This window comes from Schistocerca piceifrons, chromosome 3 (assembly GCF_021461385.2).
Source record: "Schistocerca piceifrons isolate TAMUIC-IGC-003096 chromosome 3, iqSchPice1.1, whole genome shotgun sequence".
NCBI lineage: Eukaryota > Metazoa > Arthropoda > Insecta > Orthoptera > Acrididae > Schistocerca > Schistocerca piceifrons.
Genome location: NC_060140.1, coordinates 33,461,043 through 33,488,700, shown reverse-complemented (window position 1 = coordinate 33,488,700; position 27,658 = coordinate 33,461,043). Strand labels below are relative to the sequence as shown.

The window sequence follows — 27,658 nt, the reverse complement described above, 5'->3', positions numbered from 1 at the left end:
TTTTACATTCTGGTGCAAAAGTCTCTAAAAGGATATCAGTAGACATCAGGGAGGAAACTGAACAGTTCCAAATATATGAAAACAAAAAACAAAAAAGAATATCTTGTTAGGCACATCTCCTACAATTTTTCATAATGCTTTTAGTTGAGAACATAAATTCAGCATTACTCCTATTTGTATTAAATGAAACCAGATTTCTCCAGTATATGGACAGCTAACAGTGGCCAATGGAAACTTACATAAATGCTTTGTTTGAAGCCTTAGAGAATAAAAGCAGTTGAATAGCGCAGCAGGAGGGGGAGAAGTGGAGTGTTTCGAAGTAGCTGTATTTCTGCTAAGAGACAGATATGAAGCAATCTACAAGTAATTACCACAGCTATCAGTTTGAGTAGATCAGTGGCAGTCATAATTTGGTGTTAATATACTTCACAGAAGTAGCCAGCAGTGGGTTCTCCAGCCTTTGAGTGTACAACTTGTCTCATTCCACATCCCCGATGGTCCTCCTAAGCCGATGGCATTTACAGAACGAATGAATGAATGACTGAATCAGATGTAGTTCTGCTTGTTATCAGTCATAGTTCTAATATAATGTGACTGTCGGTTTATGTCACTGGGCCGGATCATTTATCTGAACTGTTGCTGCTGAAACAACTGTGAAGGGTGCTGCGACTATTATACTATCATATATATCTATCCCAATTTTCCTGTCCTCATCCTGTCCTAGCCTTGTCCTTTTTTCCTACCATCCCTTGTCATAAGTCATCGGTGTAGGAGGCTGGTAACGTCGATAGGCAAATACTCATGGCTCCTGTATCGATGAGGCAAGGCATCTGTGATACACCTGAAGGGCATTATGTCAGGATACCCCCACTGGCATGCGGTCATTCACTGCACCCTCTGCCTCTCGGCAGTCATATTGGCCGTGCGATCCACTGTCAACCGAGGGTGAGGATGAGAGAGTAGATCTGCACCTGTGCAACTGCTTGTCCACTTAAATATATTCACACACAGATGACTCCGGCAAAGTTTCACGGGCTACGAGTTTTTTAAAAAAAAACCTGCGACAATGGAGTACTGAAAGTGAGGCAAGAGTTTGGTGTGCTCGAACCTTAGTTAGTGCTCTGCACATTAGGCAGTCAGACGGTGACGGTCGTTCTGGAACTTGACAGGGACGGGAGGACTGGTTTGGCAACTCGTCAGATGACAAAGCAGCCCTATTTAGGATTGTTCTGCTTCCCCTAATTCAGGGAGGGGCCTAGAAAAGGTGTCCTAAACATAGCTCACCTCAACTCAGTGCAAGTGGCAAACTGCGGTCACTTGTTCACCAAAACCTGCGCTCGAAAAAATAATAAAGGAAATACTTACATTAAACACTTTATGACTGGTACATGGAATGTGTGTACTTTACTGGATAATTACCATAATCAATGTCCAGAGAGAAAGACAGCAGTTATTGCTAGAGAGATGGCTAGATATAACATCGGCATCACCGCCCTAAGCAAAACATATCTTTGTGACTCCGGAGGGCTGTGTGAACAGCTCGGAGGTTACACCTACTACTGGAGTGGAAACTATCTACCGAAAGGGCAGAAAGTGGCTTTGCCATAAGCAATAAACTGGCGTGTTCATTGACGGAACTTCCAAAAGGCATTAGCGACAGAATCATAACACTCAGACTAAAACTAACATCTAAGAAATACATTCACCTGGTTAGTATCTACATACCTACACTGCCCTCTCCCAATGAAGAGAAGTACAAGTTCTACCAAGATCTCCGGTACATACTTCAGGGCATTCCTTCTGCGGATAAAGTCCTGCTGCCAGCAGTGATTTCAATGCCTGTAAGGAGTCATTGGTTGCCACAGAATTGGAAAATGCAACTCAAATGGTCTTGATCTTTTAACTTTATGTGCTGAATTTGAACTCTGTTTGACAAGTACATATTTTCGGATGCCCGATAAATATAAAATGACGGATGCACCCAAGATCTAAGCACTGGCACCTTCTAGATTGTGTGATCGCACAGAAAAAAGATCTTGGTGAAGTACTGATCACACATGCTATGAGAGGCACTCAGGGTTGGACAGACCATCGGCTTGTGAGGTCCAAATTAAACATAACTTGGAAAGCACCATGCTGAGCGTCACACAAAATACCATCAAAATTATCCTGCAAAATCAAACTCCTGGTCCACAATTAGACTATGAGAGCAAAACTGGACAATGCATTCGGTTCTAATGGGCTTTTGATATCTAAGTCTGCCTCTGTAAATGAGCACTGAAATGTATAAGCTACCAAACTACACAGATGTGCCACAGAAGTCTTGGGAAAACCTCAGAAAAAAAACCCAAGATTGGTTTGACGACCAGATGCAGAGATCAAAAAGCTTGTTAATGACTTCAGAGCATCTCTTTGCAGTCCTGATCTTGACAAGCATAAAGTAGCACATTACAACCTGAAAGTGAAGGTGCGTGCCCTCAAAGACCAATGGGGGCTGAATAAAGCCAATGAAATGCAATTGCACGCTGACACCAACCAAACAGGCAGATTCTTCGAGTGCTTGAAAACTATCTTTGGTCCAAAATCAAGGAAGATAGCACCAGTTTATGACAAAAGAGTGATATCCTTGCTTGGTGGGCAGAATATTTTGATGACGTTCTTAATCCCAACCATCAGATGACTGATATTCCATACATAGAATCACTTGAAGGCCTGCCAGTTGACGAACAACTTGCTGATGCCCCTTCATTCGGTGAATTCATTTCAGCACTGGCTAAGCTGAAAAATAACAAATCAGCAGGATTAGACAACTTACCATCAGAACTTTATAAATGTGATGGACCAAACATTACGAACCCACTGTTTGTTCTAATTTCAAAGATTTGAGAGTGCGAAATAATTCCACAAGATTGGAAAGATGCCTGCATTTGCAAGATTTACGAAGGCAAAGGTGAAATTTCTGACTGCAGTTCTCACAGGGGAATCTCTCTCCTCTCTGCAGCAGGGAAAGTCCTGGCTCACATACTCAACAACCGCCTAACGCACCTAGCAAGGCTGTCTACTGGCTCCCACACTCTTCTCACTTTATTTCACAGATGTTACGAGAGACGCGACCAAAGCCAGCAGTGGTCAAATGGGTCTCGACTCGAGAACAGACGAAAGTGTCTCCAACACCTCTCACCCCAGAACAAAAAGTTGCGTAAATAAAATATATATCTTAGAAATTCTTTACGCAGATGACGTATGCATCATGGCTAATTCTCCTTAATCTCTCCAAACATACATGAACCTGCTAAATGACCCCCGCAGAAGATTTGGTTTAGTAATAAGCATCACCAAGATGCAAGTCCTTCAACAACCACTTCGGGATTCCAATATAGACAACTGCAGTATCAAGTTGGATAACAAACATTTGGAAAACGTGTCTCACTTTAAATATCTAGGTAGCCAAATCAGAAGCGACAATAGCTTGGCAACTAAAGTTGCAGCTCAGATAGCCAATGAAGCCTCAGTTTTCTGCAAACTGAATCACTGAGTATGGAAATCACATGATCTTAGACTACAAACTAAAATTGTGGTCAACAAAGCGATAATATTACCAACTTTACGTATTGGAAACCTGGTGCTGTTATAAAACTGACATTAAGAGGCTAGACACCTTTCATCTTCGCTGTCCGAGTTCAATTCTCCACATGAAATGGGAAGATCATGTTCCAAACACGGAGATTTTGCATTGCGTAAAACTGCCTGGCATTGAAGCTCTCTTAATGAAACACCAACTGAAATGGAGTGGGCATATCATACACATGGACAACAGAAGACTTCCCAAGGCGGTGTTCTACTCAGAGCTCTCGTGTGGGAAGCGGCAGCAAGTTGGCTAACACCAGCGATATAAAAAAAGACACCATCAAACACCACCTCACAGCCTGTTGCATTCTGAGCAAATGTTGGGAGGAGCTTGAATTGCACCGATAAGAGTGGCGCTCAACTGTACATGAGAGTGTGAAACAATTCGAGCATATCCGCCTAAAGAACCTGGATGATAAACGAAAGCTCTGCAAACCTAAGCCCAAGCCTAATTACATCTATACGTATAACTCCACTGGGCAACTATATCGCACTTCGTGCGGCCGGATCGTCAAAGCAAAGCTCGGTTTTGCAAGCCACATCCGAGCCAGTCACCATACGGACTAAATGACTGACAGAGTCCCTGTCGCTGGACATGGCAAGGAGGACATGGTGCTGATAATATATTAGTCTGGCCTCTCCAAGATCTGGTTACATCTGCAGTACCGTTGCCTGTATTGTTGATTCACGCAAGCCTCACAGCAGGGTTCATGAACGATAACTCAAACTCTGGAGGTTACCTAAAACAATGTAGATTGCTACTCACAGACACAACTAAAAGACTGCTATATGTTTAAGTTTTCAGTCAAAAGACCTTCTTCTGAAGTAGATAATGAACAAACACAAACGCATAACCACTGTCTCTGGCCACCGTGGCCGGACTGCACGGTGCAATTGTGTCTCATGGGAGAAGCAATCTGGTATGGGTAAGGACGAGGCTGAGTTGGAGAGGGGGAGGGACAGCAGGTTGGGGTTAGAAGAAGCTGTAGTGCTGCTTATGGGAGTGGGGAAAGGTAGGGTGGCTAGGTGCAGTTGGGAGGTTCGTTAGTTATCGTGCCCATTGAGAATGCAGCACTGTGGTCACAGATCAGCTTCTCGATCACATGACTGCTTTTGCATTTGATAGGATAGGACATGCCTGTGTGGGTATTTTCACGTTGGTCCCTCAAAATATATATTCCTGAATGAGAATTCCACTCTGCAGCAGAGTTTGCGCTGATATGAAACTTCCTAGCAGATTAAAACTGTGTGCCGGACCAAGACTCGAACTCGGGACCTTTGCCATTTGCAGGCAAGTGTTCTACCATCTGAGCTACCCAAGCACGACTCACGCCCCATCCTCACAGCTTTACTTCTGCCAGTACCTCGTCTCGTCCCTTCCAAGCCTGCTAGGTTCACAGGAGAGCTTCTGTAAAGTTTGGAAGGTAGGAGACGAGGACACCAGTACTGGAGCAGCAGTACAAAATGCCAAAGTCGTCTGCATACAGAGAAGGTGAGACAGAGGGCCCCGACAGCTGCTGTTAGACCGTTAATGGCCACTAAAAAGAGAGAGACGCTCAATACAGAGACCTGCAGGACTCCATTCTCCTGATGATGGGTGGAACTATGGGAATCACCAACGTGGACACGGAAAGTACAGAGCGACAGGATGTTTTGGATAAAAATTGGGAGTGTACCCCGGAGACCCCACTCAAACAATGTGTCAAGGATATGATGTCGCCAGGTCGTGTCATATGCTTTACCTAAGTCAAAAAGACGGCCACCAGGTGTTGGCGTCTGGTAAAGGCTGTTCGGATGGCAGACTCAAGGGGCACAAGATTATCAGTGGTAGAGCGACCCTGGCGGAAGCTGTCCTGACATGGAGCCAGCAGGCCACATGACTGCAGGACCAAACCCAACTGCCGACACACCATACATTCCAGCAGCTTACAAACAACGTTGGTGACACTGATGGGCTGACAGCTATCCACATCAAGTGGGTTTTTACCGGGTTTGAGCACCAGAATGATGGTGCTCTCCCGCCATTGTGATGGAAAGATGCCATCGCGGCATATCCGGTTGAAAATGACGAGAAGATGTTGCTTGTAGTCAGATAAAAGATGTTCAATCATCTGGCTGTGGATCCAATCAGGTCCAGGAGCTGTGTCGGGGCAATGTGCAAGAGCACTGAGGAGCTCCCACTCTGTAAATGGGGCATTATAGGATTCACTGCAGCATGTAGTGAATGAGATTCCCTTCCAGCCGCTGTTTGAGAGTGTGAAAGGCTGGGGAGTAATTCTCTGACGTAGAGGCTTGAGCAAAGTGCTCGGCAATGGCGTTTGCGTCGTAGATAACACCTGTTGGGGTTTGGTACCTGAAAACATGTTTGATCTTTGCCCAGACTTGGGAAGGTGACGTGTGGCACCCAATGGTTGAGATGTATCTCTCCCAACACTGCTGCTTCCGTCGTTTGATAAGTTGGCGAATGCGGGCACGGAGCCGTTTAGAGGCTATGAGGTGCTCCAGAAAAGAGTTCTGCTTATGACGCTGTAGAGCTCGCCGATGCTCATAAATTGCTTCAGCCACTTCTGGCGACCACGAAGGGACTGCCTTACAAGGGGGGCACCCTAAAGACTGAAGGATCACGTTTTCTGCCGCAGAAACAATTGGGGTAGTCACCTGCTCAACCATGACATCGATGTTACCACGTGGGGGAGATTCAACGGTGATAGCAGAGGTGAAAGTTTCCCAGTCTGCCTTGTTTAAAGCCCATTTGTGCAGGTGTCCGTGGGTCTGACGCTGGAGCAGTGACAGGAACATGGGGAAGTGGTCACTACCACACAGGTCATCATGTGCCCTTCAGTGGATAGATGGGAGAAGTCCTGGTTTGCAAATTGATAAATCAATGGCCAAGTAACTACCACGAGCCACACTGAAATATGTGGCGGCCCCAGTATTTAAGAGGCAGAGGTCAAACAGAGACAATAAAGTTTTGACATCTCTGCCTCGGCCAGTAAGTTCGGTGCCACCCCACACGCTGTTATGAGCATTAAAACTGAATTTAGGACATAAACGCAAACTCCACCTGACACTCGATTACAGTCACTATGGTTCCTGTAATATCCCTTATAGCTGCGGAGGGCAGGGGTCCACATTGCCAGGAACCAGGTTTCCTGGAGGGCTTTGAGAGGTGACTGGGGTTGGCGGAGCTGATGGTGCCAGAACTGTTGTAGCAGCGGCGTAAGATGATGTCATATATACAGGATGCAGGTGTTCCAATTTTCTCTTAGCCTCAGTGTAGGTGAGTTGGTCCAGGTTCTTGTACTCCATGATTATTCTTTCTTTCTGGAGAAACCTGCAGTTTGGTGAGCAAGGTGAATGGTGCTCTCCACAGTTGACACACATGGGAGGCGAGCACAGGGAGTATTGGGATGTGATGGGTGCCCTCATCTCGACATGTGATGCTAGAAGTACAGCGGGAAGACATATGGCCAAACTTCCAGCACTTAAAGCTCCGCATCGGGGGAGGGATATAGGGCTTTACATCACACAGGTAGACCATCACCTTGACCTTCTTGGCCAATGTATCACCCCCAAAGGCCATGATGAAGGTACCAGTGGCAACCTGAATACCACTTGGACCCCAGTGAACATGCTGGACAAAATGAACACCTCGCAGTTCTAAATTGCTGTGCAGCTCATCGTCAGACTGCAAAAGAAGGTCCCTGTGAAATGTGATACCCTGGACCATATTTAAGCTCTTATGGGGCATGATGGAAACAGAAACATCCCCCAGCTTGTCATAAGTGAGTAATGTCCGTGACTGGGCAGAGGATGTCGTTTTGATGAAGACTGACCTAGATCTCATTTTGGACAATCAATCCACTTCCCCAAAATTGTCCTCTAAATGCTCAACATCGTCGTGAAGGATTCCCCATGAGCTGTCGAACATACATAGTACTGGGGGCGAATAAGACCTGTCGCCATCCTTAGCCTGACATTCCTCCCATGGTGTGGCCAGGGAAGGGAACTATTTGGTGTCATACTTCTGTGCGTTGAATTGAGCTTGTGAACGCTTAGAGATTGCTGGTGTTTGACCACCAGCAAGAGATGATGGATTACGCTTCATTGCGTGTCATCCGCCCTGATGCCACCCATTACGACCAGGGGCCCTCCCCATGGGCCCCACCCAGCCGCAGCAAAGGCCACCTGGCAGGGTGGCCATTGCCGGTAGTCCCAATGCCCCAGGGGGATGAGAATCTACCCCTTGGCATACGTGGGGAGTTAACGGTGCAGGCATCGGCAGGGTGATCCCTGTGTGATCAGGAGGATACAACGAACAGGGTACATGGCGGCACCACCACAACGGACTGGCTACCGTGCTGGATATCGGGTGCAAAGAAGTCCAGGGTCATTGCCAATTCAGAAAGGGACACTGCTTAGCGCATGGTGGAAAATGCACCCAGGAAGGTGTCTTCGCCCAAGAGATGTAGAATGAGCGGGACTGAAATGCGACGATGAGAAAGTGGGCTAAGATCTGAATGCATGATGGACACAATGCACCATGTAAGGCGGCCTTCCCCAATTGGCTCGCGCTTCGGGAAAATTTTGAAGAATGGAGGTCAAACCCTACGGGGACCAACACACAAAGGATGAAACGTGCGAAACTCCTTTTAATCGCCTCTTGCGACTGGCAGGAATACCTCGCACCTATTCTTATCCAAAGACCAGCTGGGGGTGGTGGGTTGGGGGAGATGGTAGTGAGTCTCGAGTGGAGTGCTCCTTTGTGGCTGGACGGTGAGCGTGTGGGAGGTCGTAGTTGGCCGTAAAGAGAAGGCACGAGAGATCTGTTGCTGTACAAGGCTGGGATGGTAATTTTGATCTGTGAAGGCCGCAGTGGGACCGACAGTAGTATTCAGCCACTCAGTGGGGTTGCACAATATTATTGTCCATCCCATCTTCACCCCTGAGGGCCCCCCCCCCCCCCTCCATCTCATGGTTCATATCTCTGCAATAAACCTAGATCCAAGACCTGCCCCACACATCCTTCCACCACCACCTACTCCCAACCCAGAGCCACCTGTGAAAGCTGTCATGGGATCTATGCACTGTACTGCTTTCTTCATGGAGATGACAATTAACAACCTGTCTGTTCATGCGAACAGTCACCAAGCAACTGTGGCCAAGAGACAGCTGGACCACCCAGTTGTTGAACACGTTGCCCAACATACTGTGCTTCACTTCAATTACTACTTCCCAGTTTGTACCATCTGGATCTTTCCTAGTAACATCACCTTTTCTGAACTATGTAGGTCGGAACTCTCCTTGTAACATAGCCTACGTTCTTGTAAGGCCCCTGGCCTCCTCTCCCCCCCCCCCCCCCCCCCCTCTCAAACCAACATCCTGGACTGCACCTAGCAGTCCCCTTCCTGTCCCTCCACACTCCCACAAGTAGTGCTACACCTTCGCCCAGCCCTGCTATCGTTTCTCCTCTCCACCCCAGCCTCCTCCTCACCCCCACAATCCACTTCAAACTGTTTCTTCCATAAGGCGCTGTTTCAGTTTCAAGTCTGGCCACAGCAGCCAGAAACAGAGGTCAGAAGGCCTTCTGGTCGAAAGTTTGATTGTACAGTAGTCTTTTCATTATATTTATCAGCAATTCAACTTCTCTTTTATATGGTGAGTAGCAATCTTGTCATATGAAGTACCACTTCTGTCAAATTGGAAACCAGTAAGTGTCAGAGGAGAGTATGTCGATCATCTATAATGGCTCCCAATTTAATAGCAGTTATTGACAATATTAGAAATCTGAATAAAGTAACTCATAAAACACCAAACAAAATTATATTTACAGAATTAATTGACCTTTGACATAATAACAGGATTCTAATGGCTGTGCAAACTGTTTTGCACATCAGCAGATATATCTCCTCTGAATAAAGTTAACTCATTTAAATGCTCAAATCTGCATACAAAGCAGGTACTTGTTTGCAGGTTGCAGACTGTGATCGATTGAGAGAGTGTCACATGACCAAAAAATTAAAATCAACTGCACTGCCCATGGCTAGCTGGGCATCCAACTGTTCTAAGAAATATTTGTTGCTCATGAGTTATCTGTAGTCTGCTTATTGACACTTTACATAACAAATCATGCACAACTGCAAAAATATATAGGTCACTTTATTCCTGTTTGCTACAATGGGTCCCTTCTAATGGTCAAATTTTTGCATTTGACTTATCCTGGAGGCTGCAGTTGTTCACATGCCAGTGTCTTGTGTTCCATATTACACACAATTTCTTCAACCACTGTGAGTTTGTCTTCCATTACAACAGTCTTGCATTAAAAATATGATAGATGGGGGATACACGATATTGCAATCAAAGACACCGTTCCTTTATGAAGAATCTTACCTCAATTGCCACTTCATCTAGTTTTGCGACATATCTGAATAAGTCAGGAATTATGAACCAATTCATGGTTTTTAAACATCTAGACCACTGACATCTAGACCACTGTAACTGTAGGAAGATTAGGTTGACTATCCAATTTTTCTCTGTAATCACTAAATATGTCAAGGATTTGGTATATCTGAACAATTTGAATTTCTCATCACCAGAACATCTGTTTAAATGACGAACAGGTACACAATCAATTTCTAGAAGACAGTGCATTATTATCTGTAATATGTTTGCTATTCAATAAATACCATTTCATGTGTGCAAAGTAAACCCTCAGTATTGTTTCCAATGGAGCATTTTTGTTAATATTAATTGAGGAACATGAGACTTATCACCAAATTAATTAGAGGATATTGCATCTAAATGTACTACAAACCACTTTAAGCCCCTTTTCAAAAAGAAGTAATAGAGCTTTAACATGAATGGATGCATGTTGAGCAAATTTCAAAGAACCATTGAGGGTAAATTTCAACAATGCTGAAATGTATCCCCAGCTCATCTTGGTGTATTGTTTCTGCAATAATATATTACCACATGCCTCCCCCCATGAACCACGGACCTTGCCGTTGGTGGGGAGGCTTGCGTGCCTCAACGATACAGATAGCCGTACCGTAGGTGCAACCACAACGGAGGGATATCTGTTGAGAGGCCAGACAAACATGTGGTTCCTGAAGAGGGGCAGCAGCCTTTCCAGTAGTTGCAGGGGCAACAGTCTGGATGATTGACTGATCTGGCCTTGTAACAATAACCAAAACGGCCTTGCTGTTGTGGTACTGCGAACAGCTGAAAGCAAGGGGAAACTACAGCCGTAATTTTTCCTGAGAGCACGCAGCTTTACTGTATGGTTAAATGATGATGGCATCCTCTTGGGTAAAATATTCCGGAGATAAAATAGTCCCCCATTCAGATCTCCGAGCGGGGACTACTCAAGAAGACGTCGTTATCAGGAGAAAGAAAACTGGCATTCTAGGGATCGGAGCGTGGAATGTCAGATCCCTTAATCGTGCAGGTAGGTTAGAAAATTTAAAAAGGGAAATGGATAGGTTAAAGTTAGATATAGTGGGAATTAGTGAAGTTCGGTGGCACGAGGAACAAGACTTCTGGTCAGGTGAATACAGGGTTATAAATACGAAATCAAATAGGGGTAATGCAGGAGTAGGTTTAATAACAAATAAAAAAATAGGAGTGCGGGTAAGCTACTACAAACAGCATAGTGAACGTATTATAGTGGCCAAGATAGACACGAATCCCATGCCTACTACAGTAGTACAAGTTTATATGCCAACTAGCTCTGCAGATGACAAAGAAATTGAAGAAATGTATGATGAGATAAAAGAAATTATTAGGTAGTGAAGGGAGACGAAAATTTAATAGTCATGGGTGACTGGAATTCGACAGTAGGAAAAGGGAGGGAAGAAAACATAGTAGGTGAATATGGATTGGGGCTAAGAAAAGAAAGAGGAAGCTGTCTGGTATAATTTTGCAGAGAGCATAACTTAATCATAGCCAACACTTGGTTCAAGAATCATAAAAGAGGGTTGTATACATGAAAGAATCCTGGAGATACTAAAAGGTATCAGATAGATTATATAATGGTAAGACAGAGATTTAGGAACCAGGTCTAAAATTGTAAGACATTTCCAGGGGCAGATGTGGACTCTGACCACAATCTATTGGTTATGAACTGTAAATTAAAACTGAAGAAATTGCAAAAAGGTGGGAATTTAAGGAGATGGGACCTGGATAAATTGACTAAACCAGAGGTTGTACAGAGTTTCACGGACAGCATAAGGGAACAATTGACAAGAATGGGGGAAATAAATACAGTAGAAGACGAATGGGTAGCTCTGAGGGATGAAGTAGTGAAGGCAGCAGAGGATCAAGTAGGTAAAAAGACGAGGGCTAGTAGAAATCCTTGGTTAACAGAAGAAATATTGAATTTAATTGATGAAAGGAGAAAATATAAAAATGCAGTAAATGAAGCAGGCAAAAAGGAATACAAACGTCTCAAAAATGAGATCGACAGGAAGTGCAAAATGGCTAAGCAGGCATGGCTAGAGGACAAATTAAGGATGTAGAGGCTTATCTCACTAGGGGTAAGATAGATACAGCCTACAGGAAAATTAAAAGAGACCTTTGGAGAAAAGAGAGCCACTTGTATGAATATCAAGAGCTCAGATGGGAACCCAGTTCTAAGCGAAGAGGGGAAAGCAGAAAGGTGAAAGGAGTATATAGAGGGTCTACACAAGGGCGATGTACTTGACGACAATATCATGGAAATGGAAGAGGATGTAGATGAAGATGAAATGGGGGATACGATACTGCGTGAAGAGTTTGACAGAGCACTGAAAGACCTGAGTCGAAACAAGGCCCCAGGAGTAGACAACATTCATCAGTTTAATAAGTCACAGCTGCAAAATACTTACGCAAATTCTTTACAGACGAATGGAAAAACTGGTAGAAGCCGACCTCGGGGAGGATCAGTTTGGATCCCATAGAAATGTTGGAACACGTGAGGCAATACTGACCCTACAACAAGATTAAGGAAAGGGAAACCTATGTTTCTAGCATTTGTAGACTTAGAGAAAGCTTTTGACAATGTTGACAGGAATACTCTCTTTCAAATTCTAAAGGTGGCAGGGGTAAAATACAGGGAGCGAAAGGCTATTTACAATTTGTACAGAAACCAGATGGCAGTTATAAGAGTCGAGGGACATGAAAGGGAAGCAGTGGTTGGGAAGGGAGTGAGACAGGGTTGTAGCCTCTCCCCGATGTTATTCAATCTGTATATTGAGCAAGCAGTAAAGGAAACAAAAGAAAAATTCGGAGTAGGTATTAAAATCCATGGAGAAGAAATAAAAACTTTGAGGTTCGCCGATGACATTGTAATTCTATCAGAGACAGCAAAGGACTTGGAAGAGCAGTTGAACGGAATGGACAGTGTCTTGAAAGGAGGATATAAGATGAACATCAACAAAAGCAAAACGAGGATAATGGAATGTAGTTGAATTAAGTCGGGTGATGCTGAGGGAATTAGATTAGGAAATGAGGCACTTAAAGTAGTAAAGGATTTTTGCTATTTGGGGAGCAAAATAACTGATGATGGTCGAAGTAGAGAGGATATAAAATGTAGACTGGCAATGGCAAGGAAATCGTTTCTGAAGAAGAGAAATTTTTTAACATCGAGCACAGATTTAAGTGTCAGGAAGTCGTTTCTGAAAGTATTTGTATGGAGCGTAGCCATGTATGGAAGTGAAACGTGGACAATAAATAGATTGGACAAGAAGAGAATAGAAGCTTTCGAAATGTGGTGCTACAGATGAATGCTGAAGATTAGATGGGTAGATCATGTAACTAATGAAGAGGTACTGAATAGGATTGGGGAGAAGAGAAGTTTGTGGCACAACTTGACTAGAAGAAGGGATCGGTTGGTAGGACATGTTCCGAGACATCGAGGGATCACCAATTTAGCATTGGAGGACAGCATGGAGGGTAAAAATCGTAGAGGGAGACCAAGAGATGAATACACTAAGCAGATTCAGAAGGATGTAAGTTGCAGTAGGTACTGGGAGATGAAGGAGCTTGCACAGGATAGATTAGCATGGAGAGCTGCATCAAACCAGTCTCAGGACTGAAGACCACAACAACAACAACAACAACAACAACAACATGCAATAATAAAGGGTGGGGTAAATAAAAGTGGCTGGATGAGTGGATATGATTGTATGGGAATGTATGCATATAATCACATTCCACGATGTGCACACCACATTAATCCCAGCCATGTGTGCCATGTCGGTGCAGGTGGAGCAGTGCAAAGGGGACAATGGTACCAAAGTGGAGCAGCAGGTGTTGGTTGTGGAGTTTGCTAAGAAGTTTAATGATGTTATTGGCCAGCGAAGAGTGCCACGCAATGCTCAGCCCAAAAATGGTGAGAGGCAGGATCTGGTTTGAAGAAGTAAAAAAATCATTCTAAAACATGCCCGCACACCAGAAAATATGGGTGCAATTCACCAGAAAATGCTCGAGAGTCCTATCAAACTAAATCGATGCCTGCCGCAAGACACCAACTGATCACGTTGATCATGAAGGCGAATACTCCACCTGGGACCTGCATATGCATCCCTACCGAGTTCACATATTAAAACCAGCAGATACTCCTCACCACCTCCAGTTTTGTGAGTGAACAGATCTGTTCTTTACGTCTGATGAAGCCTGGTTTCCCCCGAGTGTTTATGTCAATTCACAGAATCACAGGTTCTGGGCAGCAGATAATTCGCATAACTTCCACAAAACACAACCACATGATCAGAAGGTTGTCTGGTGTGCTGTGTCTGCACACATTATTACTGATTCCATCTTTCTTCGTCAGACACTGACTTTAGCATGTTACATTTCCAACATTTTTAAACAATTTGTGGCAGCATTAACTGAGGAGGGAAATACCTACAGATTCTTCCAACAGGATGAAGCAACTGTAATACAGAACCTTGGACGACATTTACACAATCTTCACATTTTTACAGAGTTGTTGGCAGGGGTCAGTCTGGTTGCAGCCCTAGCTGACCATACAGGTCACCTGATCTGTTAGTGTGCGATTACTTTGTGTGGGGAGCCCTCAAGTCTTAACACGCAGTGCAACAACTGTCACAGTCTTTAATAACTCCAGGAGCACATTTTGGACGAGAGCGCATAAATTCCAGCAGTCCAGCTTTGATCCGCCTTCAGCAACTTGCTGAACCGGGTCCAAAAAGTGCCAAGAGGTGAATGGTGGTCACTATCAACATCTACTATAGTCATGTTAGTACTGTATTTCCTTTCCTATCCTGTGTTTCTTTGTACCCTGGAACTCTGCTCTCCGGGCCACTTTTATTTGCCCCACCCAGTATGTGAAAAGTAAGCTGTTTTCTTTTAGATTGGGTAACTTCATATTAAGCCTAAATTTGGCTAGCCATGAGTGAGAAAACATTGCAATTGCTATTTGTTCAAGCGGTTTCACAGGACACTGAATAACAACATGGACATTGTAACTGGTTCTGAGCATATTTAAATAAACTGCCCAGCAGAACAAGAACCTGACAAAAGGAAAGATTAAGATGTTTGCCCTTTTTTGAACATAGCAGCAATAAGTGAAACTGGGTGAATAAAGAGGAGAAAATTATCAATATTACAACAATGAAGACCTTAAAACTGAGTTTCATAAATATGTTATCTGCGGAGGGGAGGGGGGGTGATGACACCAACAACTGAACTCACGGCTGAAAAAAAAGGGAAGAAGAAGTTGTACTGGACACATCTTCTGATGCTGAAGGTGGGTGGAGCTTGCTTACAGGATATACCGTATTGTAAAATCACCGACTTCAAATGATGACGATTTACAGACTACAAATTTTGCACCACTGCAGTTTACAGGAAAGAATAAAAGCATAGTTGGGGCACGTAAAACTGAAATGAGACAAAGTATAATTCACGCAACCAACTAGTTCCATTTTTAGCATTCTGTACGAGTAATTTTGTTGCATTTGCAACCATCCATAATAAATCGGCAGAACACATGTTTCATTAGTTTAGAAATAAAAAGAGCTGTTGCCATTTTGATGTCTAAGATGGGCTATCTCGGCCTTACAAGTTACTCAATATATTGCAGTAGGTCTACCAGAACCTAGCAGAGCTATTGGTAAGTACAAAATATGCTGATCAGTGTGTTAGTTAAGAAACAATTATAATCTAAGCTCCAAACCATTAAACAAAATAACTAAGAAATAACGCCTTGTTCTTGACAATAAGCTAGGAATAGCAAACAGGTGCACAGATTATAAGGAAAACTACAACGTATATTACAACACCCAGGAAACTTTCTTTTACATTTAACAATCATCATAGAATACAGAGTACAAAACAGCACCATTAGCATTTCATTAAACAGTCATTTAAAAAGCCTACTTAAAAAGGCTGAAGTTTATAGTTAGGCTATTTAATTTCTAATTGGAACAGGTAGACTGAACGGAAAGTAGAGCCAATAAAGTAATAATTCCACTCAGAAGATCTATTTAGTACGATGCTGCCTTCAGGCTGTGTACAGGAATCACTATCAGTGTCAGTGCTGGAAATTCTTAACACTATTTTTGTATTTCACTGGAACAATCAGTCACTGACGCAATGACAATACTCCTGCCTCGTATTCGTCAGAATACCGACACAATTAAATAACAATTAAAAAATCTACCGTCTAAACAATTAACAGTTTAACCACTGCTTTAAATTATTTCGCTTCCTGAACAGGGAAGCCGACACCGGAGCGGAATATGAGTCGACTTAATGATATATTTTTACTGTAAAGCCACACAAGATTATCAGCTTCTTAAGTCATGATTAATACGTTAATGCATGCATTATATACCGTCAAATTGTATCGCCAACACGCTTCTTTCATTTTTGTTGTGTTTTGATAGAAAGAGTTCATGTCAGCGTAACATATCGATGCTCGCTCACCTTGAAACGTTAACACTTTTTGTGCTCCGGCAAACTTCTGTAGCACAGCACACGCCATAGCTTTTTTAAAAAGTTAAGTAAATATAGATATTCAATATCAGGTATCTAATCACTGTCGCACCAAACAGAGGTACAATTTCAAGAAGGCTACGATCCTTATGACTACTGTCAAGCTCCAGCCATGGCTACCTTATAGGCGGCCGTGCTTCCCATGCTCCCGCATCTACCTGTATCTTTGACGTGCCGTGTCTTGAATCTGTGACTAGCTCTAATAATGGCTGAAGTTTTCGGGCAAGTGGTTGGAAGCCCAGTGCCAAAGCGAGAGTGTTGTAGTTCTTAGTGTCTTAAGAAATAGTATATTTTTATTAATAGGATATAAAATCGCGAGTGTTCATATGGTGATCGATTTTATCGTAAAATGTCAACTAGATCCCAACTAACAAAGGATTTAAACGGTAAGTTCCAGTTTGTTTTCATTAAGTACACACTTAAGTTTTGCTTTCCTTTGAAATGTCAGATGAAGGCTAAAATACGGCATGATTTGTTGTTGTCTGCTTTGTTGATAGTATTTCATCTGGTGACAAAAAAATATGGTGCATTACAATTTTGATTTGGTTACACCCATTTAATGATAATTCAGTTGCGTATCTGGACCGTTTGCATTCTCGTTGTTTTACCAAATATTTCACGTGTGGCGATCTAGGCACCCAAAGTTTACACTGATGTATGCAATAGAATCCTTGGCCCTGTTGGCTTTCGTATTTGTTTACTGGTACAGAACACAAAACTGATGAAACGTTATAAATTAGTGGCGCTTGGCGTAGGTCCATTCTTTTCAATCCGGTATTTTGAGCTCTTGAAAAAGACTCGATGCAGAATTGTTAGCAAGACAGAATATGTGCGATTGAGAACTGAACATATAATGTTTTGGGAAATTTTGTTGACTTTTGCAGAGACTGTTTGCATTATTACCGAAGGTTTTTCTTTTGTGTTGCTCTCAGTGTCAGCAGTGGTGCAGGAAACTGTCTTTATATGAAGTTCGCCACGAACGAGCCTGGATGAGATATGAAAAAACCATAGTTTCTGCGTTCGAACTTAGCGACATTTCACATCACAGTCGGAATGTTTGACCAAAGTACGAGTGGAATTACATTAATACTTATTCCATAGATGATGAATACATTTCGTAATGATATGGAACGAATCATAACGTAAATGTGTGTGGTGATTGAGTTTATCAGATTTCTGTTAAATTCTTTATTATTATTTATATTACTACTCCAGTTTGTATCTGTACTGTTATTGAGCTTGTGTTTTATTTATGACAATGCAGTTTTTACAATAAAAATCCATCAAAAATGTTCTGTTGGAAATAAGTAGGCCTACGGCTTAGTTAGTCTACTTAAACTTTAAAGTAAAATCAGTCATATGCAGCTGCAGGCACACTGGCCACAACCAACACAGTTTATAAGATGTGGATAACAGTTTTGTAGTCACAATATCATTTTTAGCCCTACTTGAGGCTTTGAGTTTCATTTGATTGATGATTTTCTGTATGGAGATATTTGCAAAGAACAAAGATATTTCAGGTGTACAACAGTTTTTCTCGAATAATCACTGACTTAATATGTTAAAAATGAGGTATCCATTTGGCTGTTTTGGATTTGGATTGTCGGCAAATACATGCTATCTGCTTTTTGCCTAAGATAGCAGATATTACTCTGTTGCTGTATGGTACACAGTTGAATAGTTTCCTTTTTTATCTTCATTGGTATATGTTGCACACTAGTATATATCAAGTGTGGAATTGATCTGTAGTATTGTTTTGTATAAGTCAACAAACCAAAAAAAACCATAGGCATAAAATTTGTTGTTCTTAATAGTGTATTACCCTGATGATTTTGATGAAGGTTTATGAGTTTGCAGTTTCATTTTCAACTGTTATGAAATTGGTGGATACAGAAACATTTTGTGCCTCTCTTGAAGATTATCCATCCGAAGTATGTCCTAAAACTTCAACCATGAGTGAAAGTGTTAAGGAAATGTATAATTTGGTATTTAACAACTGGTGGTTAATAGAAATGAAGTAATTTGGAGCATTGGCATCTCAAAAAAGAGTATGATGTATTTTGCACTAAGAATTAATTATGTGAATTATTTGTGTAAGATGAGTATGCTGCATTTAATGAAAGCTGATAAAAAGCAAACACGGACATGAAAAAAAAATCCAACTGATCTTTTTACTGTTAAGAAAACTGACTAAGCAGTGTACCTGTTCACTGTCCTACTTTTTCATTCACAAAACTGAGGAATTCAAAATATGAACTCTTAACAACCACTGTTTTCATATGTTCCATCCTGCGACTTAATGCCTGTTTCCTCACGTGAATAAATTTGTGCCTGAAAAGTGTTCTGAAGCGCCCTTGAAGATACTGTTGGGGGGCGTTCTGCAGGCTCTCCACTATGACACTTTATTTATTATTTATCTTTATTCACCCAAGGATCATCTTCATATGATATAGGATTTGCCTCAAGGTATATAGTGCCAATCAGTATGCTAGAAATAACACGTGGTCGGGATGTAATAGACTCAGTGGAAAAATGTTGGATGGAGTTAGCAGATGTAATGGGAATACGTAAAGTGTTGGGTGAAAAGCTGCTGTCTTTCACTGGCAGTTTGAAAAATATTCTGCTTACCTTTGTAGAACATGTCACATTAATAGTTAATTTGGGTAAACAGGGATGTTCAGTTTTACCGTAGTTGTCGGCTGTGACGAGTGATGTAGGAACTGTGACAAATGTCATAAACGATTTGGTGACTATAATGTGTTAAGTATTATGAAAGGTATAGTTTCAGTTATTCAAGAAACCATTTCAGTTTTCATTTAGAATGATATAGGCAGAAAAGTTAAATGAACTTGTCTGGACAGAAAATTGAATACAATCTTCTCATTACCGTTTCATTGATTTGCAACTGCTTAAGCATATTTTGTTTTTTGGTTCGTTTCACATGCTTATTCTTTGTAATAATGTTAGTTCTAAAAATGCATGTTTGCATATTAATATCTTTTGGGACCGTTCACTTTTCAGAAATCACTAAATTATAGGTAATACAAAGTGATATATAAATAAATAAAAAAAATCACCATGCTACCAGTAGTAATTTTTTTTCTCATTTCCAGCACATTTTGGAGACCTTGTTTTTTATATGGTGACAGTTCTTATTTGATTATATTGCAAAAAAAAAAAAAAAAAAAAATTCTGACAACGGGTGCTGTGTTGTTGGAGTTTATGCTCTGTCATGCATAAAGGCTGTGCGAAGTCCCAGCAAAACCAGTGGTAGCATAGCTGTCCAGCTGTTTTCATGGCACGTAAGTGTGGATGTCAACATTCTGTGCCAGCGTTCTGCCATCCTGTTACTTGCAGGATGGTAGCTGGTCGTATGAGGTGCTGGAACCCACATTGTCAACTCAGATTTCCGCCCCGGTCCATGGTGACACAAGCCGGACGCCGAAATGGGATATCCACATTTTTAGGAAGGGCTGTGCTATCAGTTGTGCCGATATATCACTGATTAGCGTTGCCTGCACCCAGTGTGTATACTTATCTATAGCTGTAAGTACGTAATGATATTCCTCTGATGGTGGAAGCAGGCCAACAAGGTCTGTGTGAACATGGGAGGAAGGATTTATTGTTTTGGGAAAGTCTCCCACTGTCCTCTGTGCATGTTGCTTTTTAGAACTGCGCCACCCGTCATCAGTTTGATGGTGGCTTTTGCACTGTGAACACTGTTAATTACTGCTCTTCCTTGCATTTCAAGCAGGAATAGTCTAAGTTACGGTCTAGACATGTCGCACCAGATAAGGTCCTTTGTGCCTGGCATCCGCACTTGTGTGAGGTGAAGAGCTATTGAGCCGTTGTGAAAATATTGTTGCAGCTGCACATCTATAGCTTGTGCTGCAAGAAGTTGATTGTAATTTATTGCAAAAGAAATTACGTCAACAACAAAAAAGCCAATGTATCCTCTGCCACTCTTGTGTATCTTATGTCTGTTGTGAACTGTCCGATAAACTCTGGCTGGCCAAACTGGCAAGGTAAACAACCTTCCTTGACTTTGTGAAAGGCGAAACTGATTGGCTTATGACTAATCTCAACATATTGATAACCTATTGGCGCTGGTACCAACCACTACCATTAATGGTGTGTTATGGTCTTTGCTTCTTGCAAACTAGCCTGCATCATGGGCATCTATGGCAGTGGTTGCCTGCTGATAGTGTTGTTACCTGCCAGTGCGTATGTCAGCAGGAACTGCACCTCTGCTTCTATATGATGTCGCTGAAAGTTGATGATCCCCAGCAGTCTTCTTAATTGTTGGCAAGCCATCAGCTCAGTAATGTTTTTAATGACCTCTGTCTTCTCTTTGGGAGAACAAATACTGTTCAAAGAAATGTCACCTGTTTTTGGCACAGAACACATTTTTTTCCATGTATCACCAGACAATATTTATATATCCTGTTTAACGCTGCCTTAAGGTGTTCCTTGCGTAATTCAGCTATCTTCGAAAATATCAAAATATTGTCTAGGTAAGTGAAGCAGAAGTCTGAGCCTTTCAGTATGTCATGTACAAACCTCTTCCATATCTGAGGTGCGCTCTTTAAACCGAAAGGCATGTGCACATATTCTAAGAGACCAAAAGGCTTTATCACAACATTCTTGGGAATATTTTCTCCTGTGGTCGGAATCTGAGTATAAGCCTTCACAGAGCACCACCCTGGAGGTTGTAGCACTGGCTAAAAAGTTCATGAAACCACTTAGAATAGGAACTGGACAGTGATCGCGGATTGTTCATGCACTTAGTGTGGTAATCCCCACATAGCCTTCAGGTGGCATGTTTGTTTTTAATTAGGAGTAATGGTGAAGCCTGTCGGCTTCAAATCTTCGTATGAGGCCCGCTTGTACCATCTCTTCAAATTCTGCTTTCACTACTGAGAAACGGTGTGGTGTTAGTCTCCATGGCCATCCAGAGACTGTTTGGCCAGGTGTCATCTTAATGTGATGCACCTTGGTGTGCAGTACTTTCTGTAATTGGCCAACAGTCTCTCCTCTAGCTTCTGAACTAACCAAACTACTGGGTGAAGCAAGGCCATTGTTAGCATTTCTGCCTATAGTACCCATACCAGTTCACTTTCCATCTTCATTCCTGCCTTTCTTAGCTGTATTTCCAGTCCTTGATTGTGTATCAAGCCTGCACTTAGTATCGGTTCACTAAAATATGCCAGTATGAACTTCTGCTTGAACTTTTTACTGAAGCTCAGGTCCACTGTTGCTTCACACACCATAAGTTGTGATGAGCAAGTTGTTCACTGCTGTAAGGTAGAGAGTTGCACCCGCTGCTGTGGTCTTACTTCACCTGAATGGCAGTGCATTTACATCTGAGCCCAACTCGATAAGGCGTCACTGATCTACCTTCCTGTCTTTCACAAACAAACTGTGTGATAATGTGAGCAGGCACCCTCACTTCACTGTATGTGTGGACATAATTGATTTGTCACAAATAAGTGGGCTGATCTTAAGTGTTGGTTCTTGGCTACTTCTGATTACATCATCACCAATATCTGTGGAAGAAGTGGCAACTCCCTCATCTACACATCAACTGTGCAGCCTACTACAGGCTGCTGAGGTTGTTTGGGAATGCGCAGGGAGATGTGCATCTCGTGGCCTGATAAGCAAAATGCTTGTGATACCAATACACCAGATGATTTTCTCGTCCTTGGGCCATCTGAGCTGATGGATACCCCTCTTCTGTACCTTTCCCTGTGCAGGTCCACTTATTCATCACCAGTGACAACAGTTGCTTCTGACTTGTGTCTGTCTGGTATTTCACAGGTCAGAGCTACTCGTGGATATTCATCTGTTGCCCGTGCTGTATAGCTGCGGTCTCCTCAGTGTTGCTGTGTCACTGCTGAAGTACTCCCTTGCCCCATTATAGCATGAAGCTTACCGAGCGAGGTGGCGCAGTGGTTAGACACTGGACTCGCATTCGGGAGGACGACGGTTCAGTCCCGCGACCGGCCATCCTGATTTAGGTTTTCCGTGATTTCCCTAAATTGCTCCAGGCAAATGCCGGGCTGGTGCCTTTGAAAGGGCACGGCCGACTTCCTTCCCTAATCTGATGAGACCGATGACCTCGCTGTCTGGTCTCCTTCCCCAAACAACCCCAAGCTTGTCTGCTACAGCAAGCACAGATTTTTAATGCATTTCTTCCCTCACATCACCACTGCCATTTTCACTGAAAGTAGTAGTTGCTGTAGCCATACATGCAGGAGTGTTTCGTCTGACATTGCTTCCTCTTCCACGATGCTCCTCAGTTGTCACCGGAATTCAGACAGCCTTCTATTGCTGATACGCTCAAACTGAACCACTTCTTGTATTTATTGTTCGAACATTTTATACATCCGTATCAGCACAATGTGGAGGTACTGTTGCTGTGAGGGTGATTTCAATATAACGTTGCACACCATTTTGACTGCACGGGCATCCAAGCTGTTAACCGTCACCACAAACTTTGCATTATCGCTAGTTATGTTGTTTTGCATAGATGCTAAATCTAGCATTGCGAACCACAGTTCAGGTTTCTTCAATAGGAACTTCAGTATGTGTTTTCATCTTCGAAGTGGAAATGATGTTAGACTCAGCAGACAAACTGCCCGTCATATTCAGCATTATTGATGTAAACTTACATTATCTTGTGCTGCAGTTTGTTTTTGCATATCTCTAACCTACTCCTGTTGGTTCTCGTTTAGGCATAAAATCTGTCCTTCTATCTGACTTCACTTAACTTTTCAACATGAAGTCGCTGTTTCACTCTGTACATTGCTGTTCAGCATACCACGGCAGCCATTCTTTTAGCAACCAAGCCATCCTCTTCCTTGTGATCCCCTCATTCGAAGACGGTTCTCTGGTGGACCCCAGTGATTGCTGCGGCCATTAGACATTTAGGACGGCTCTCCAATGCCATAAATGGCACCTTTCACTGGAGCACCTCATGCCTTTAAATGACTCTGTGTCTGCATCTACTACCTGATAAAACTGATGAAAGCAAGAATCGTGGGAATGGTATATTTCCACCATTGGATCACATACCTCTCCATCACAGATAAGGCCAAAGATCAGACGAATCTGCAGCTTCTAGTCCCCTGCAGCTGAACTATGTATTTCCTTAGAAGGTTCCGTTTATATTGATCCAGATGCTGTCACCAAGCATTACGCTCACGCATCTGCATCTGAGAACTACTACCCTGGTTTTTAGCTCATAAAACAGCAGGAGTGAATGCAGTTATCTTTTACTACGTGTCACCTGGAGCCATATGATGCTCCATTCAGTGAATGGGAACTCTCCAGTGCCCTAGCCCTGATACAGCCCCAGGGCCAGACTGCATTCACAGCCAAATGCTGAAACATCTCTCAATGGATTGTCAGGATCACATTGTCGTCCTCTTTAATTGGATCTGGAATGAGGGTGAGTTCCCATCTCAGTGGCGAAAAAGCGCGGTAGTTCAGTACTGAAACCGGGTACGAAGCCACTCGAGGTGGACAGTTATTGCCCAACCAGTCTTACTGATCTTCTCTGTACGTTGCTCGAATGTGTGGTGAGCAAGTGGCTGCATTGGCTTGTTGAGTCCTAAGGCCTTTTGGCTGCATCTCAGGGCAGTTTTTGCAAAGGCCGCTCCACTGCTGATAATTTAGCTCATCTGGAGTCCACCATCCAGATGGCCTATGCGCATCGTCAGCACCTTGTAGCTGTCTTGTTCAGTTTGTGGAAGGCTTACGACATGAAGTTATGTCACCACATCCCTTCTATGTTGCACAAATTGAGCCCACTTGTAATTTTTGTCAAGAAATTCCTGTCACGCCATACATTCCTGGTTAAAGTGGGCACTTTACTCAGTGCCCCCCTTATCCAAGAGAACGGAGTTCTGCAGGGCTCCGTACTGAGCATCTCCCTCTTTTTGGTGGCCATCAATGGTCTAGCAGCAGCTGTGGAGTCTTTGGTATCACCCGCCTTGTATGTTGATGATTTTTGCTTTTATTATTACTCCTCTATTACGGTTGCTGCTGAGCATTGCGTACAATTCGCCGTACTAAAGGTGCAGTCGTGGACTCCCACACAAGGCTTTTGGTTTTCAGCCGCCAAAATTCATGTCGAGCACTTCTGTCACCATCATACTGCCCACTCACACCCAGAGCTTTATCCAGCCCATCAATTACTTCTTCTACTTGAGAGACACCGCTTCCTGGCACTAGTCTTAGATTCCCGGCTGACGCAGCTTCCTCACCCATCCTCTATCGACTCTGCATTAGCCACACTTGGCTGACCCATGGCCACATTCTCCGAAGTGAGGATCCCCCTCACTGCTGATGCGGAGCCCACCTGATGGTGGCCCACTTACTCGTAGACTGCCCTCATTTGACTGCTTTGAGGCAGCATCTTGATTTTCTTGACATGCTCCCTCTGTTGCTAGCAGAAGATTCCAAGTGGCTGATCTGGTGTTGTGTTTTGTCTATGAAGGTAGTTTCTATTCATGCCTGTAAGGTAGGGCGTTTTTGCCTGCCTGAGTGGTTGGTGGGGCACCCCTTTCCCACTCCCCCTCAGGGGCTCAGCATTCGTTTGCCGAGTACGGGCTTGGCGACCGCAGGATTCCTGAGCTGGGGACTGGTAAGTGCCATCAGACCTCTGTCGCCTTAAGCTCTGGTCATACTTCAGCAAACACCGTGCGGCTCTGCGGTGGAATGTTTGTTTCGGAGAACGGGGGTCTTGGCTCCACTGCCCGGATGACGAGGAAGGTACACACCCCTATAAAGAAACCTCAACCTCAAGGTGTGCTACATGCTGAGGAGGTGAATGGCTGTTGAGGTAAAACAGTCTTTAGCGGGCAACCTCTGGGGCACCTGGCGGCCCTGCCACCCCCCTCCCCCTCCCCCCAGTTGTATAAGGCTTGCTCAGGGATGCAGGGCTCTGCCTAGGTCGACAGTTCTTTCCCTAGCACCTTGTGAGATCCCTGTGGAACGGTGTCAGGAAACTGCTACTCCTTATGGAGCAGCCATCACGCAGCACCTACACCCACTCCTCAAAGAGAGCTCAGTTGGTGAGTCCTCCCGAAAAGAAGCCTCAGAGTAATAGTAACAGGGCATTAGTGTGCCATAACACTTTCATTGTAATCAAGCAAAATAGGGGAAGCTTTGAGAAGATATTCCCTTTCTACATTCACAAGGCATTGAAGGATATTGCTGGGTTTCTGAAAAGTGTCAAATGACTTCGTAATGGAACACTTTTAGTTGAAACTGCTAATTCCAACCAAATATCTAAGCTTCTGGGATGTAAAGCCTTAGGTGACTACCCAGTCGAGGCTGAGTTGCGTAACACCCGTAACTTTAGTAAGGGCGTGGTTACTTGCTCCAATATAATGGAGGTGGACCCCACGGAGTTACGTGAAGAGAGGAAGAATGTGGGCGTCACAGAGATGCAGAATTATATGAGGAGAGTCAATGGCAAATTGGAAAAATCGGCACTTTATTCTAACGTTAAGTACGAGCACATGCACTTGTCTGTGTACCTGTGGGGGAAATGCTCAAATTGCAGCTGATGCCATTCGGAAGCCGTCAGCAGTAGGCTTACCACCTAAGCCACGTACCACTCCCCAACATCAGAATCCAACTAAGCCATTCCTGCAACCACAGCAAGTGCCTCCTACTGTCAGTAAAGAAAAACATCCTTTGAAAAGTAGTTCTAAGTCCAAGAAAGTGGTAGGTAAACTGCTGGACCGATGAGCTCTCTGTCACTTTCTGATGGAGACTATGCTCTTGAGGATATGGGCTTCCAATCAGAGGAACCAAAGAGCCTGGAACCGGCTAACATTCCCCCTGACCTCCCGGTAAATCACCGCCTCTGAAGGAGAAAGAAAAGAACCACCATTGCTAACCAATGGCTTCCACAAGGACTTCTGTGTTGCAGTGGAATTTGAATGGACATCGCTCATGTTTGGAAGAATTGCAGCTGCCGGTCCAAGGTAAACCTTTCTGCATTTGCTTACCAGAAATGCATCTTAAAAGTCACAGACACCCCTGTATTATGGGGCTACCAAGGACGATACTACTGGAGATAGGGCTAAAGGTGGAGTAGCTATTTTCCTTGATGACAGATGTTACTCCTCTCCTGTCCCTCTTACCATGACCAAGCAAGAAATTGTTTCGAAAGTTCTTGCACCCTTTACGATGACAGTATGTTCTTTGTACCTGCCCCCCAATGACACTTTGGATGCATATGCACTGGCAGACCTCTTCCAGGCACTCCCATGCCCATTCCTCCTTGTGGGGCTCAGCTACTACTTGCTCCAGGCATCGGATGATCGAGCGATTCGTCCATTCTGAGAATATCTGCCTTCTGAATGTGGGTCAGATGACTCACTCTTCCACAGCTATGTGGTCTTTTTCATCTATTGACCTCTGTTTTTGTTCCCCAGCTATTGCAGACTCAGTTCAGTGGGAAGTAGCTCCAGATTTACAGTCTAGTGACCACTTCCCAGTGTGGATCCATCTGCTGACTAGGATGGTGGCAAACAAGAGACCACGCAGGTGGATTATAGAAAGGGCAAATTGGTTACAGTATAGTTGACAGGCTATTTTTGAACAAAAGGATTGTGCACAGGAGGCGGTGGCCCATGTCACTCGTGAGATCCAAAGGGCTGCCGCAGAGTCCATCCTCAGGTCTAGTAACCACCTCAGATGACAGACTGTACCTTGGTGGAATGATGACTGTCGATTGGCCATCGGGGCCAGACGGACACCTCTGCGGAGCTTCAAACAGTGTCCAACTACAGACAATCTTCAGGTCTGCTAGAGCACATGCAAGGCGAGTGATCAAAGAACGGAAGAGGGCTTCTTGGAGGGAATTCACGACTTCCATTAATCGGTCCACTTCTACTGTGCACGTTTGGGAATCAATAAGACGCATTTCAGGGAAGGCTAATCCACATCCACTTATGGCCTTGTCAAATAATAGGGTCTTGGTGGACATGCCGGAAGACATGACTCACATTTTAGC

The 27,658-nt window shown here is 43.6% G+C and overlaps 2 protein-coding genes across 5 annotated transcripts in view; one reads left to right on the top strand and one right to left on the bottom strand.

Moving 5' to 3' along the window:
* Nucleotides 1–16,791, bottom strand: part of LOC124789772 (ubiquinone biosynthesis protein COQ9, mitochondrial) — a 191,391-nt gene extending 174,600 nt beyond the window's left edge. The window contains exon 1 of one of the 4 annotated variants that reach the window (XM_047257234.1): nt 16,558–16,791. Coding sequence is in view for 1 of the 4 variants with exons in the window: in XM_047257236.1 (XP_047113192.1) it covers nt 16,558–16,615 (58 nt within the window). In the remaining 3 variants the exon portion in view is untranslated. Of the gene's footprint in view, nt 1–16,465 lie in introns of all 4 variants that reach the window. The other 3 variants (XM_047257236.1, XM_047257235.1, XM_047257238.1) reach the window with 3 other exon arrangements.
* An 11-nt stretch (nt 16,792–16,802) lies between these two features.
* The window catches only part of LOC124789771 (F-actin-uncapping protein LRRC16A), a 524,837-nt gene continuing 513,981 nt past the window's right edge, over nt 16,803–27,658 (top strand). The window contains 1 exon segment of the mRNA XM_047257233.1: nt 16,803–17,012. Coding sequence (XP_047113189.1) covers nt 16,976–17,012 — 37 coding nt within the window. The 5' untranslated portion in view covers nt 16,803–16,975.